The 14,845-nt window shown below is 36.1% G+C and overlaps 2 protein-coding genes across 4 annotated transcripts; both read right to left on the minus strand.

The window, feature by feature from the left end:
• Nucleotides 1-1,216: 1,216 nt before the first annotated feature.
• LOC131990220 (dynein regulatory complex subunit 4-like) lies at nucleotides 1,217-6,037 on the minus strand. The gene is made up of 11 exons (XM_059355629.1): nucleotides 5,815-6,037; nucleotides 5,506-5,601; nucleotides 4,654-4,851; nucleotides 3,142-3,342; nucleotides 2,984-3,038; nucleotides 2,697-2,899; nucleotides 2,233-2,388; nucleotides 2,039-2,119; nucleotides 1,720-1,929; nucleotides 1,522-1,587; nucleotides 1,217-1,424 (listed from the first exon to the last, which is right to left on the minus strand). The coding sequence occupies exons 1-11, from the start codon at nucleotides 5,815-5,817 to the stop codon at nucleotides 1,383-1,385; spliced, it is 1,311 nt and encodes a 436-aa protein (XP_059211612.1). The 5' UTR covers nucleotides 5,818-6,037; the 3' UTR covers nucleotides 1,217-1,382.
• Nucleotides 6,038-7,255: 1,218 nt separating this feature from the next.
• LOC131989085 (transcription factor E2F4-like) lies at nucleotides 7,256-14,185 on the minus strand. Of its 3 annotated transcripts, none has more exons than XM_059354282.1 (10): nucleotides 13,922-14,185; nucleotides 12,969-13,128; nucleotides 11,896-12,005; nucleotides 11,659-11,808; nucleotides 11,318-11,361; nucleotides 10,684-10,748; nucleotides 10,289-10,592; nucleotides 7,863-7,910; nucleotides 7,710-7,754; nucleotides 7,256-7,609 (listed from the first exon to the last, which is right to left on the minus strand). In XM_059354282.1, exons 2-10 carry the CDS (start codon nucleotides 13,125-13,127, stop codon nucleotides 7,488-7,490), a joined length of 1,047 nt encoding a protein of 348 aa, XP_059210265.1. In that variant the 5' UTR covers nucleotide 13,128; nucleotides 13,922-14,185; the 3' UTR covers nucleotides 7,256-7,487. The 3 variants fall into 3 exon arrangements, with proteins under 3 accessions (XP_059210265.1, XP_059210248.1, XP_059210257.1); XM_059354265.1 differs by having other exon boundaries at nucleotides 7,256-7,628; XM_059354274.1 differs by having other exon boundaries at nucleotides 7,256-7,628; nucleotides 12,969-13,131.
• Between the last annotated feature and the right edge of the window lie 660 nt (nucleotides 14,186-14,845).

A 14,845-nucleotide genomic window follows, 5' to 3' on the forward strand; every position in this document is an offset into this window, starting at 1 on the left:
AGGACATAAAATGCCCTACTTCTACATTACATCTTCTTACTTTACAGCTTACCCGGTGTCAGGTATAATCTATTAATCAAATTAAATTGTAATTAGCAGTATTTGGTGTTAAGTAATAAATTGTGGACTACGCTTTAGATTTCAGCCCACAATGTATAGCATAACTAATCCAGAGTAATCATTGTACAAACAGTGTACAAGTACAGTACGTGCAAATGCATATATATGTAGGTACTGGGGAACAAGATGTGAATTTTTGGAAAAAAGGGATAACAATTTATGACCTAAACTTTTTAAGTAAACCAGGTGGCCCATTGTTATGCCCTATAGTCACCCTGTAAATAAGCGTAACGAGAGGAGAACCAGCTGAGCTTGAGATTGTGTCCCACATGACCAGTATAGTTACAAAAAAAAACTACATTAAAAGTTCCTTGTAAGATCACAAGTTCTTACCCCTGTATTGCAGTACCTACATACAGTATAGTATTTTTTACAGTGTAACCTGTGTTACTAACTATACCGTTACGCCAGAACCATCGTTGGGGTGGGGAGGTGGCTTCTGGGGCTCCAGCCCTGAATATTTTTTCAATAGCCCTTACTGTTATTTTTCAAGCTTGAAAAGTATGTTTTCTTTTACAAAAGTAAATAATTAAAAAACACATTGTTTATCATAGACAGAAACTGTAAGACAGCCATTATCTTCAAGGTTTTCTGATGTGGCAAATGCTTCCTTCAGAAAAAAGGTAAATTAAAAAGTTAATCAAAATTGTGATATTTAATCAAAATCCATTTATTCCTCAATTAATTTAAATATTTCCAATGGCTTGAAATATAGTACATATAGCCATAAATAGGGAGAAAATCTACCTGGGGAGGATATCTCCAGACCCTGAACATGTTTACAAGTTCTGGCTCCACCCCTGACCATAAGTTAACAAATATTTTCTACTGCTAAAACATATTATTTTCCAGCAATCACTATCAATTCTCAAATCTGTCACCTAAGGCAACCTAGAATAACGTCCACTGTAGTTCTGTAAGAGTGACATTAAGGCCATAATCACCTTCATGCAGATCTTAACATCCTTAGACCCAAAAACCAAAACATAAAAACCAAAAAATAAGCTGAGAAGTACAAGACAGATTGTTACACTGCTTCTGCAGTTACTTGTTTCTACCTTTAGAGGGCAGTGTGAATCAAAGGCATGATGGACGATTTAGTCTGAACTTCCAATTCACTTTAATTACAAGATGCCAAACAAAATATGTGAGAGAGAAAAAATATATCATGTTACAAGATCTGAGTCCTGTTGCAGGCTTTTCCCAGCAAGACTACTCGCACAGTGCTTTATGTAAAGCTCCTCCACAGGGACACAGAGAGCTCATTGCTGTGCTTCGTAGGTCAGCAGTAATTCCTTACGGGCCTGCAGGACACACAAAAGTATGAAAATCATGACAAAAATGGATTAATCATTAGTTAGACACATGCATGACAGCACTGTTAGGAAGTCATCAACTCACCTGGGAAATCTGAGCTCTTTTATACTGCAAGTTCTTGATAGAATTATTACTGAAGTCAAAATTTTCCTATAAGAAAACACATGTTCCTTTTATGTTATTGTACAAACAGGAGACCAGCATGCATAAAATACACACACTATTCTGTTTACATCAGGGATTGAGAGGACAAATAAAAAAATTCACAGATTTAGGCAGTACCTCAAGTTTCTTAGTGATCCCAGAAAGGGCAGTCTGGTCCACGTTAGACGCAGAAAGCACAGAGGAAAGCTGAGCCTGCGTATTCTCCAGGCCGTCAGTCAGGCCCTGCAGCTTCCTGCCAAGCAGCGTGTTCTTCATACCTGCTAAGTGCTGCACCTTCTGAATATTCTGAGGGAACGACTTGTACAGCTCGTCCCTTTGCAGCTGAAGCTGTGTGACGTGCACAAACACAAAAACAAACATTGACAAAAAAAACCACAAGTTCACATAAATAAAGCTAACATTTAGGCAACATGACACAGTGAATCTTAGCTTTCACCTCGCTGAATTTCAGTTCCAGTGTCTCATGATCCGATTTCAGATCATTCAGCTTCTTACGCAGGACTTTTTCTTTCATATCCTGTCAAAAACAGTTTCACAAATTGACATTCTGCCCATGTACAGTATGCTACCAATTAAGGCACTGGGCGAAACATTAAACTCAAGTTTTTTAAATTTATAAACGTCGACAACCTTTTCAGGGGTGAAGTGTTTCATTTTTTTCTCAGCTATAGCATTTTCCTCTTCCACTTCTTTGACATCCAAAGCAAGTTTTTTGTTTTCCTCCAGACGACAGGCCAGGTCCTTTTTTATCTCCTGCAGTTTATCATGTACGGCTTTTCTTCTATACTGAGAAAAAACAATAAAACATGCCATGTGAAAAAATAATAAACATAACTGGAGCAGAACAACTGTTGTCGTGCTGCAACAAATGGTCAAATGTAAGCAACAATTCTGAGTTATTTCTTAAGGAAAAATCTTAAACATAATCAGGCTACAGATTCATGAAGTTAAATGATTTTCTGTGTTTTATATTATTTTTACTTGTATAAAGCAATTTAACAGTTTATCAGTTGGTTGTAAAAAATCAACAAACTCAATAATGAGTTGCAGGCCTGAACAATACATGTGAAGTTTGTAAATGTGTGCAGTTGTACCTTGAGATCATCGTTAACATCCAAATCATCTTGTATGGCATCAATAAATGCCTTAGCATCACTTAAAGCATTGTTGTGGACTTCTGTGAGATCGTTGATGTGGCTGCTCAAAAAATGTTCCCTCTCACTGGTCGCATATTTCGTCATGTTGACTTGCTCTTGTGTCAGTAGCTCCGTCCTTTCCTCACACTTGGCTGTTCTTTCTTCACAAATAGCAACAAGAAAAAGCGATTGTTTTTGACAGCCCAGGGTGTTAATTTAATCTTAAAATGAGATTAGTCTTTTACCTGTGAGTTGCTTCTCCCAGCTGTTCCTTGCTTCAGTCATTTTTTCTTTGTGTTTCTGTTGACATAACAACCAAACTGGTGTTTGTAGCATTGATGCTTACTCGTTGATAAATGTATAATAGTAAAGAAAAAGCTTTTAAATTGTGTGTACTACAAACCAGTTCAAGCTCCTTGATTAGGTTTTCAATGTCGAGCTCCTGTATGTCGACCATTTTGGCCTTCATGTCATTATGAAGCTGACTCTCTAGTTGTTGTTGCTCTTTCTGCAGTACCTGAATGGAGAGTTCACCATCTGCTTTCAACTCACAGATCGTGTTCTGGTGCTCACACAGGAGATGCTTCATCTTCTGCTTATACACCTAGCAGTGGAAAAAATATTTAAATGTGAAATATGAAATTAATTCAGCCATTAACTTTCACCCCAAAATCAAAAATTGAACATTCTTCTTACTTACCTGTAGTGCTATTTATTAAACCTTTGGGGTTCATTATGGCTGGATATAACCCTCAAATAATACTTTACTATGCCATGTCATGTTTTTTTTCAGCACAACCTCACCTATATTACCTGATAATTGTTTTTCACTTGAACTTACTGGAGCAACATTTTGAACCCCCTAAAAACACGAAGAGAAAGATATAACTGTAATTTTAAAATTACGTTTTTTTTGTTTGTTTGTTTTTTACTTTAAAAGCATAATCATGCTCAATGGCGAGTTTAAAATGTTGCAAATGTGAACACAGGTTGCAAATATAACATTTAAGAGGTAAAATGAGGATAACAAATAGTTCTGTGTTTTTATACTAAATATATTTGTACCTATCTTCAGTTTTACTCATCCGATCATCGTAAATAAAAGCTGACATGGATTTTCAAGCCAGTACTTTAGAGGGAAGTTGACGGCTCGATGTTGCTTCATTTTATGTTGTGACGTTATGAAGAAGTCATGTGATTTGATCTCGCTGGCATCAACAGTGATTCCAGATGGTTAATCTAGATAAAGTTATAGAACTGAATAGCACTTTGCTTGTGGTGCTCAAATTTTGACAGCGGGCTCAACAGCAATATATTTTACCAGAAATCATGACCCAGCTACTCAAGATAACCCACAGACCTTGTTGTGAGTAGTTTCATGTAGGAACTATTTTATTTCTATTATAGTTCCTGCATAAAACTGCTCACCACAAAGTCTGTAGATTATCTTGAGTAACTGGGTCATGATGTCTAGAAAGAGAAACTAATGTTAGGTTTTTCAAATGTATATTTTTGTGCATCTAGTTCCATCATATTCGAGAGAAGGCAAACATCTCTACAGTCGATATATCCAATACTCCGCATCCCACACCAAAACAATCTAGATTGATAAATAGCTCTTTAGATAAGAGGACAAACTGTTCCTTTAATGGACGCCAAAATGTGTGCTAGTATCTGGAAAATGCATTCGGCTCACATGATTTTTTAAGTTCAAAGGATAATCTGTACTGGCCACTAAATAAATGACACAGAATAGATTGTGGGATACTGAGGATAGACAAGAATAAACTGATGTGGATCAAAAAAGTTATATCTATTGACTGCATGTGAGGAGCCTTGTGTTCTTGCAGATTCTGGCATACAATACCAGATTGCCTGTGTGTTTGGGTTCAGTTTGACTGTGTATTAACCTTACCTTGATCTCTACTTGGTGGCGTCCCTCATCCTCTTCGATCTCCTTGTCAAGGTTTTTACATTCAGCCTTGATCTCCTCCAGTTCTCTGTCTTTGATCTCCCAAAAGGTGTGGATCTTGTCCCTCTCCAGCTGAAAGTAGTTTCTCTCCTCCCTCTCTCTGTCCAGCTCCTCTCGGAGGCTCACAATGTGCTCTTCCATCTAAAAGGCAAATGGCACAGGTTTAGAGAATACAAATTCATAACACACAAAAAGACTGAGTGAGCTTGAAAGACATTTTAGCAGGCAGGAAGACTCGAACAGAAAGATGCTTCAGGGTGTTTCCAGTGTTTTAGGCCATATTAGGGAGTAAAAGTCTTGGTCTCTCGGTCACTTTTTTGTTTAACCCTCTGAACCAATACCATCCCGCAAACCTATGTTTTCTTTAAAAGGTCCCTAGGAAAAGAGTTTATTGTAGTTACAAACTGTAAAAACAGGCATTATTGTTAGAATCTAAACTTTCCAAAAGTCCTTGAACGAATCATAGGTTATGAAAATTTCCATTAGAAAAAGGAACAAAAACAAAGCTTAAAATTGTGATATTTCTGTCAAAATCACTTTATTCTACATGTCTAAAATAAAATGCTGCCAAAATAAACTGTTTATAATAACTAGATGCTGTTGAAAGCATTTACATAATTATGCAATTATTATAATTATTGCATTATCTTTTTTAATCATTTATTTCATTATAAGTTAGTTATTTTGCCAAAAAGTCCTTTTTTAATGGTTCACACTTCTAGCCATGTTTGTGCTGATTTTCTTATATTGTTTTATTTGTTGACATGAAAACATCCATCACCCTTCAGCTCTTACCTGCTCCTTGGACATCTCCTCTTTGGTGAGGCCATTTATCAGTGTGGGCGTCCTGGCTTTTGCAGGCTTTTTACTTGAGCCTTTGCTTTTGGGTGGCTGCACAAAAAAGTCAACACGTGTTAAAACTACTTCTTCAGAAGTTTAATTGTGTGTAACACATTAGAAGCACAAACTGGGGAAATGCAACGTAACGTTACGATTCACACACAGGTCAACCAACCGTTAGCTGCCCATAGCTTTTATTTTAGTGAGTTTACTATCAACTAATGTGGTTGTTATAAACTAATTAAAAAATAACGCTTTGCTTACCATTTCATATGCTGCGCATTCAACACGGAAAGAGGGGCAATGTTTCAGAAGTCTCTACCAAACATAATGTTGCTATAGCAACACCAACATGCGATGATGTTATGATGTGATCAGATTCCACCAGCAGGGGGCGCTGCAGTTACACTGACTCCAAAAAGAAATACATTTATTCTTTACATTTTACTCATTGTGGCATAGTATGTCACCATAATACGCAAGTCCTGCAGCTCTATGCTTATCTCTGCACAAATGTATTTTGTGCAGAGATAAGCAATACAAATAAATAAATAAAGTTGAATTTCTCTAAAAAATGAATGAATTGCTATAGATGTGTTCACATGCATGTTTGTATGTTCATCAGTGTACTTCATGAAGACAGTGCCTGTGGACCCCTTGAAATTTGGGGGGCGGGAGGGGGGTTGTCTATCTATTTTTCATTATTATTATTTTTTATTATTTTTTTGCTTTTTATTATTTTTCAACACTCAATATTGTTGATACGTTTGGTTGGTAATATTGCCATTGTTTTTTTATTTATTTATCTTTTGTTTGCTATGCTACACTATAATTTTATCGTCTTTGTTGCTGTTGCTATTATTACCCAATTGATGCTTGCCACACCTGCTTGTTTGTTTGTTTTAAACTAAATGGAAAAAAACTGATCACAAAAAAAATTAATTAAGTGCCCAGAAGTGCCATGAATAGTGGGGTAAATATGGTGTCCACATGCTATACATATAAACAACTTACATTTTTACAACCTCTCCTCTCTGCTCTGTGTAACACCTGCACCCTTTTTATTGAATATTTGTCACATGACCGTGGAAAATAAAGATAAAATAGTCAATAAAGATATTGACAGAAATATAAAAAGTTTAAGCTTCATTTTTGTTACTTTTCTAACAGAAACTTTCCTAACCTATGATCTGTTCAAGGACAGTCTGAAAGTTGGAATTTTGACGATAATGCCTGTTTTTACAGTTTCTTTCTACGATGAAGAGTATTTTTAGCGATCTTTCAAAGAAAACATACATTTCAGGGGTTCAGGGAGTTAACACACAAGGACTACCAACTGGGGTAAAGTTAAAAATAACCATCATACCAAAATGTTAATTTACTTCACTCAAATCACTATTAATTTTGTAATTAATGTATTCTGAAAAAATACTTTATATACTTTAATACAAATTACAGCTTTTATCTCAAGTACAGTCCACATTAGTGCATTTTACCTTCATCTGACTCTGGTATCATTTAGTTTTCAGAAATCAAAAATAGCATGAACTCAGTTAATAGTTCCATCTATTAAAACTACTTGGCAGAATGGAGTGCTTTTCAACTGGGCTCCCACAAGAAGCCTGCATTAATTAAGCAGTAAGAAATATCATACAAAGCAAGTAGGAAAAGATTGATGATTAAAGAAAAGTCATATCATTTGGAATGATAGAATAAAGCTGTAATATGACAATTAAATTCAGGATCAACCAGTAGTTTTCCAAACAAAGTTGTTGCTAATACTTTTGCATCTCAGTATATGAATTAATTTGACACAGTGTTCAAAATCATTTGTTTATTCTTGGTTATGTTTCAATAACTATTTAAAAAAAAAGAAAAAAAAACTATGTACATTTCCGAAGTAAAACATATACTTTTAAAGTCTTTAACGTAAAATTTCATGGCCAAACATTGAGCATATGGATGTCAAAAACGTCCCGGAGGCTTTCACTCTCAGCCAGACTGTAGAGGCATTCGTGTTCAAATCGAGGTGGAGACAGACGGAGGAGTGGAGAAAAAACTGACGAGTGGAGGCAAACCTGTGAATTAAAAAAATTAACTACAAATACATATAGATATGAATATAAAACATATGAAGGCAGAAAATAACAAGTACTTACTATCAGCGGTTATAAGCTGCCTGATTAGATCTGCATTGAGTACTTCTACAAAATGATAAAAGACACACTTCAAACATCTGTATACAGTCAAATTAAATGACAAATTAATGAACATATATAATTAAAAGACACAAGGTGCCACAAGTGCTCTACCTTTGACTGGGCGTCTTCGGTTCCGCAGTTCTTTTGCTAAATCTCGCACTGGAAGAAAGATTTTTAAAAACATGAGCACTCAAAGATACATGCAGGAGGCATCAAAAGATCATTGTGTGAACGTGTCACAAGACACAGAGAAAGACATTGCAGAAACAGCAACTTCTGTGATAGATAACTGATAAACTGTTTGCATCCGTCAGTGAAATTAGAGAAGGACATCTATGTCGTCTCCTAATCTGCTCAGATATGGAGCAGGACACTACAGCAGTAATGTTAGTTAGGTATTGACTCAAGTAGGGTGTCAATCAGGAGTTTCATTGTGACACAACATTTGATCGATTCATTGGACAGTACAGGTGTGGGGGGAAAAAATCGATACAGCACAGTTTCGCAATACTTACAGGGCAATATTATATCGATTCATGTCCGCCAAGTATTGATATTTAGTAGGCAGTAGGAATACACTTTTAGGATTATACTGGAGATACTGGTATCAAATGACAGTAGTAGTTTAGGCACCATGTGTGTCAGTCCTGTCGGGAAGTTGTCGAAGTAGTCGAGTAGTGAAGCTTAAAGTTGAGGAAAGTTTGATAAAATGCTGCAGTTGTTGTCGTCCATACATGATTGATATCAGTTCAGTTCAGTTTGACTGAATACTTTGTTGGTCAGTCTGTGGTTTTGACTCATTGTGGAGAAATAAAAAGACTAAAGAGAGATGAATAGACTGAGAAATTTCTCTTATTTGACAAAACAATTCTTCATTGAATTTAATTTTGTGGACACAAAATGCAGTTAAACAGTTAAATCGCAATATAATTGTATCAGAATACTCACCATATCGCAAAATGCTTAAAATCGCAGTAATATCATATCGTGACTCAAGTATCGGGATAAAATCGCAATGTGGAGCCTCTGCTGATTAACACCTCTAATGGACAACGATACGGTATTTGCCAATATCACAAAGTCTGCTGTGGTACACAACCTAAATATAAAACATGATTTTACCTTTTCATTTCTGAGCTCTTCCAGACATTAAAATGAAAAACAATCTATTATTTTGTAATACGAAGAACAGAAATTCTGTTCACTAGAAAGTGCCACATTGTATTTTAAGTGCAAATGTTTTTTACGGGTTAATTAAAAGAGCCTGTGATGATCTTACAATTATGAACATAGACCACTCCCAAGATATAACTGTGTGTTCAGTTTACTTCTCAAAACAAAACAGGAGATTGTCAAAATAAAAATGTATATTAAAGACGTTGATATGCATTAATACAGTTGGATCGTTCACCAACGAATCGATCTACAGGGTTTCCATAAAGTCTCTTTACAATTAAAAAAATATTACAAAGGCAATTGATGAGATATCTTAATCAGATTTGTTGTATGTACTCAGTAGTTATCAAAGTTTTTAGTCACATTGCATTTGTGTATTTCAGGTACCCTGTTGATGAAATAGGTAGTGGTAAATGAACCCCTATAAAAATGGCTACTCCTCAAGAGAGGGCACAATGTGTCATGGTTTATTGAAACAAAAAATAATTCTGTAAGATGTAGGAGCTATTTCATTAGTTTGATTATTATATTATTATTGTTTACTTTGTATTTATTTTTGTGTACCCTCTGGGCACTAAGCACCAGACCAAACAGGTATTGGGCATTGATAAAGGTAGCAGGTGGTAGTGACTGGTAATGCATCGGAAGGGACACAGTTTTTACCAGAGCAAATAGAGGAAGCATGAAATGTTTGTTTGCTTTGAAATGGAAATTAAATTAAACAAAATGTGAATCCTGCCTGGACAATGGTCTTATTTTTGTTTTAGTTTTAAAATTGAAAGAACTATCTTACAAATAGCCACTACAGTGGGGTAATGTTAAAGATACAGGACGTCACTAACCTAAAGCAAAGATCACTGATGCCATTGTGACCATTCATGAGGCTATGCTACAGCGATCATGGCAAGAATCGAGTCCCGTCTTGATGTGCTTCATGCAACTAATGGTGCCCATGCAGAGGTGTATTAAATGAAGTAAAAAAACTACAATATCTACTCCTCTTTTTGTAATAATTTCCACATATGTCTTTGCTTTTGTAATACATTTTTTAAGTTGTAAAGACACTTTATGAACACCCTGTGTATCAACATATCATTACAGCCCTAGTATTGACCTGATCAGTGTTATACATGGGGGTTGCCATTCTCCAAATCCATAATTTAATTAGACTTTCGGTATAAAAGGGTCACAATTTGATTCTATTTTCGTTTGAAACATTCTCTTTCAGCACGTTAAGACAATCAAGTCTAGATTCATAAAGATGAACAGATCATTGCTTTTATGCCCTGACAACTGTCATTTACATTTTCAATTCCTTCTTTAAAAAGATGGACTTCAGGCTATTAAATTGAAACACTTACATTCAGATGCATCAGTTCTGTGCGGCTTAGCATTTGTTGATGATGATGACTGAAGGTCCTGCATGTTCTCCACAGATGTTCGTCCAGATTTGTTTCTATCTGAAGCCTGACAAGGTGCAGTGCTGCTTTCTGTCTCATCTGAAGGGGGCGTGGCTGGGTTAGCGCCCCGTAAAAGTTCTTCAGGCGGTGGCACCGGCAGTACGACAGGAACTGAGCTGACAGTGAGTTTGTTAAGAAGTACAACATCTATCGGCCCGTTGATGCTTTTCAGATGGATCTGGTACTCGGGTGGTCTGTTCTGGACCTGAAACAAGATGTACAGACTCGCTGAATCATCCCATCTGAGTTAAATAAAGCAAAAGGACTACAGAAGGTTAGGGTGATACAGGACTTACAGCTTTGGGAATGGGAACATCTAGCTGTGTGCCTGAGGGCGCTCGTACAGCCAGGAGAGTATTGCCTGGAGAAAGAAGAGTTAACATCCTTTCAAAGGACAAGAATTCATTCTAATGACTTCATATGTTTAGAAGAAATTTTAAGGGGTTCTTTGTGCCTCTACGCTAAACAAACTGCAACAATGTCAGCTGTGACACAAGTGTCCCCATGAACTTAGACAGCTGAATAGACATCAGTCCAAAGAGGACTGAATCACAAAAACTCTGAACTGTAACTCAATGCTTTAGAGAAATGGAGGATTCACCTCATGAGGACTTAATGAAAAGTTTCCAAAATCCATGTTTTTGTGTACATTCACATTAAAAACACAGAGTACAGCAGCAGAGATGGTGGTGAAACAAAATGTACTGAGTAGATTCAGTATTTATAAGATTGAGTGTAACTTTGCGACTCTCACTTTTTACTCTTTGTATACTGTGAAGAACTCTGTGCTGCATCTTATGTATTAAAGATGCTATACAAATAAAGTTATTATTATTACTTCCCCTATATCTCCATTTTCAACTTGTCCAAAATATTCTTGAAAAAATTGACTCAGAAAGAGGAGAGAAACAAAGAATAACTGTAACTCACCACTGAAGCAGTTGCAGAGATCCTCATGAGTCACATACATCAGAGTTGATTTGAGTTAAGGTTCAACATGTTGAAATATTGTGTTAGTTTAAAACGAGACTCCAAGGATGTGATCAGTGTGTCACAAAGCAGCGGGTACGCTCTACAGGCATGTTTACTATAACTGCATGTGACAAAGACACTACAAAGAACGTTAGTGTTGTAGCAATAAACCACACTAAATTTCTCAAAATGTTTTCCACCATCTAATTTTTAGTTACTGTTAAAGCAGGAAAGGTAAAAAAATCCAAAATAAACTTATGTTCCTGCACTCTTTGCTGTGCTTTTGTAAAAAAGGATATTCACTGCAGTCTTCTGTTGTGTTCCTGATGCTCTGTTCAACCCAGAATATTTGCTGGTCCAACATGGATTCCGTCTGCTCCAATTCCTGCAGCTCAGATTTCAACTTTAGCAGTCTGTTTCCTGACTCGAATGCATTTCCTAATGAACCCCTAATTTAGAAAAGGAAATATGTATTATACTGTAAAACTAGATGCGATATCCAGGTGCATGCACACAAGGCAGGGTTAAAGACTTACTTCCACTTTACCATGCTCTTAGAGATTTTTACAATCAGGCCAACGCCCTCCAACACATTTGTGATGTCATAGATTCGCCTTTTCTGTCCGACAGCCAGGACGCTGACAGCCTAAAAGTAGACAAAAAGCTTATTGAGCCTTCTAAGCCTCAGTCTATTATCTGGGTGTCTTTGTGCCTGTTGTTGTTTTCTTAAATAAAGCACTTGAACTGCAGCTTCGTATTGGAGTGTATGTTTGGGAAGGATGCACATACAGTTTTGATAATATCAGGCTTTTATATCTATGTAGGCAGAATGGACTTATTACAACAACAGCTTCTGCTAAATTAATCAAATATAATGTAGACTTTGAGGGTTTATGTAATATCAAATAAACTAATGTGTGTCTCAGTTCCCCAAAAATGCTAGATCTGTTCCAAACCAACATTTTTTTAAAATTCATTCTTACATTTAGTAAAACTAAGGTATCAACAGTTACAGTTATGGGAAAAAATATCACAAAGCAATGCAATTAAAGTCTTATTTCCCCCCTGCACACTATGGGAACTGACAAAATGTGAAATAAGATGCAGATTTTAAATTTAAATAATTTAAAGCATTTTGTAGGTATGATTTATTGTATATTTACAGTTTTAATGATTCTTACTTGTCATACACTTATTGTGTAGGCGCCCTAATCCCAAAACAGCTACATTAGACTAGAAAGCCCTGATTGTCATTGTATAGGAGTATACAGAACTTTGAGAGACGATTTGCAGGAAAAACAACAAAATATACTAAAGGCAATAATTGATGCACAGTGGGTTTAAATGGGTACAAGTACACAGAGTGCGGTGCTAGATTCAAGATTATAGGAGGATATTCAAGTTTACAGGAGAAAATGTGCAAAAACTGGGATGACATGCAAGTATGTGTAAACAATAAAATAACAAATAGCAACATGAGTGTAAACACTAAAACTAACAAATGGAAGCATGGGTAACTACAAAGTCTAGAAGACGTTTAAAATTGTTATTGTATTTATTGTCCAAATATTGTCCATCTGCAGTGATGGGATCAGAATTTGTTACTCACATGTTTGAGGTCCAGCACACCGCCCTGAGATACTTGTAATAACTCGACAAACTTTGTGGTCAGCAAGTTCAGGCTCCTCAGGCTCCTCTGGTGTTTGGGGCTCTGAAGTGGGGTGGCGGGCTCCCCGTCTGGACTACATGGAGTCCCAAAGACATCCATTCTGCTGGCCATGAGAGAAAAACAAATAAGACGGGAGCCTCCCAGCGCTGTGTTGTTTAAACCTCTGAAGTCCAGCAGATTTTGGCTAAAATTTGTCAACTTCCTATGCATTCATTTCTGTCTCTGTTCAGCATCTTTCAATCTGTCCTTACATCACATGCATGGCCCCTTTTTCTCAACACATGTTTGGCTATCAGTCAGTTTTTCCATTTTTTTCAATTACAAGTATAAAGCTGCCAGGAACCCAAAATACAAACCAAGGACATTTTTTTCACTATTTATACACACAAAAACAGCAGAAAATAATGAAATAAATAAATAACTATAAAAACATCAACAAAATGTCTATTTGCATGTCAATTAATAGCAATAGTTTAGTACAAAGAAAATTCAGATTTTAAAAATGGTCTAGAAACAAATGGCACACTCTGTAAAAAGCCCCTATGATTGCACTTTCAACTGGCTTTCTCAGCTTGTCTACATATGATTTATAAATAAAGTTATCACTGTAAATAAAACATGCTCAGTGTATTTTCAATAAAAAGATGGACTTCAGAGGGTTAAATCAGAAAGCTTTTCTCTGATAATAATAACCCTCATTGTGAAAAGTTTGTACCGGAAACGCTAGGATTTTGAGTACCGTTTCACTCAAACATTGCTACAGTTAAAACCAAATATTTCACTTAATATATAACTTTTTGTTGTTCAAAGGATCACTAGTACAAGCAACTAAACAAACAGCCTACATAACCCCAGCGCCAAGCGTGAAAGTAACAATAATGAACGATTTTTACCTGAATTGTTTCAGGACTAGCGGTACAAAAAGATGCTGCCGACGATACTAAACTACCGCTAGCAGCCCGGACGACAACAACTGATGGTATTTTAACTTGAGATACAAGTTTTGAAGGCGAGTTACATTTGTCCACAGTTTTACTCCAATATACAGCTACTGTTTATGACTATGTCCCAACTTTACCGATGGTCCACCCCCCAATGTTATGGAGTTAGCCGCGTATTTTTCCGGTAGTCGTACGTGCCTGCCTTCAGAATAAAAGTCCAAATGTTCGCTCGCCCACAATAAATCCCCCTCCCTCTAAAATGATACCAAGGCACCATTACGGAAGAGGATTAGGGCCACACAAGAAAAAAATATTTGAGTTCTGACTTTATTTAAAGAATTCTGAGTTTAAAGTCAGAAGTCAAATATTTTTTTCTTGTGTGGCCCTAATCCTCTTCCGTACTGCATAGAGTAGATATGACCGCAATTATTTATGTTTATTAAGTCTTAACAACTGGTCGAAAAACATTCAGAAGTCAATTTGTTATTCCTGTGTTAATTTTAGATGCCTGTGATTTTTTTTTGATTTTTTAATGTATTGCTCGAGTTCAATGGGTTGATTAGGGGTGGAGTGGATGCAAATTACGGGCACGGGTTATGACGTTAAGAATGTTTGAATAAGTAAAACATTGACTATAATACATTTAAAAGCTTGCTTCAATGATAATAAAAATTGAAAATGTAGATGCTAATCCTTAATGTACTCTCACACAGATATTGAAACCATGTCTTTGAAAAACGTGTTTTTTTTTGTTTTGTTTTTTTAAACCCACACACATTTTGTTTAAAAAAAAATAATGGGTCATTCATTTATTTGTTGGCCCAGAATTAAGACCTCTTATTAAAAAAAAAAATCCACATGTTCTACCGGATACAA

This window comes from Centropristis striata, chromosome 2 (assembly GCF_030273125.1).
Source record: "Centropristis striata isolate RG_2023a ecotype Rhode Island chromosome 2, C.striata_1.0, whole genome shotgun sequence".
NCBI lineage: Eukaryota > Metazoa > Chordata > Actinopteri > Perciformes > Serranidae > Centropristis > Centropristis striata.

Bases quoted from the DNA above. Each gene is read 5' to 3' on its own strand.
- LOC131990220 (XM_059355629.1), bottom strand. The intron at 2,120-2,232 runs GTTGTCGACGTT...TGTTTTTGACAG, and splicing joins AACACTTCACCCCTGAAAAG to GATATGAAAGAAAAAGTCCT. The intron at 1,425-1,521 runs GTGAGTTGATGA...TGTGTCCTGCAG, and splicing joins AAAGAGCTCAGATTTCCCAG to GCCCGTAAGGAATTACTGCT.
- LOC131989085 (XM_059354282.1), bottom strand. From the start codon at position 13,127: ATGGATGTCTTTGGGACTCCATGTAGTCCAGACGGGGAGCCCGCCACC. The intron at 12,006-12,968 runs GTGAGTAACAAA...GTCTACTTTTAG, and splicing joins GTGTGCTGGACCTCAAACAT to GCTGTCAGCGTCCTGGCTGT. The intron at 10,593-10,683 runs GTAAGTCCTGTA...ATCTTGTTTCAG, and splicing joins ATGTTCCCATTCCCAAAGCT to GTCCAGAACAGACCACCCGA.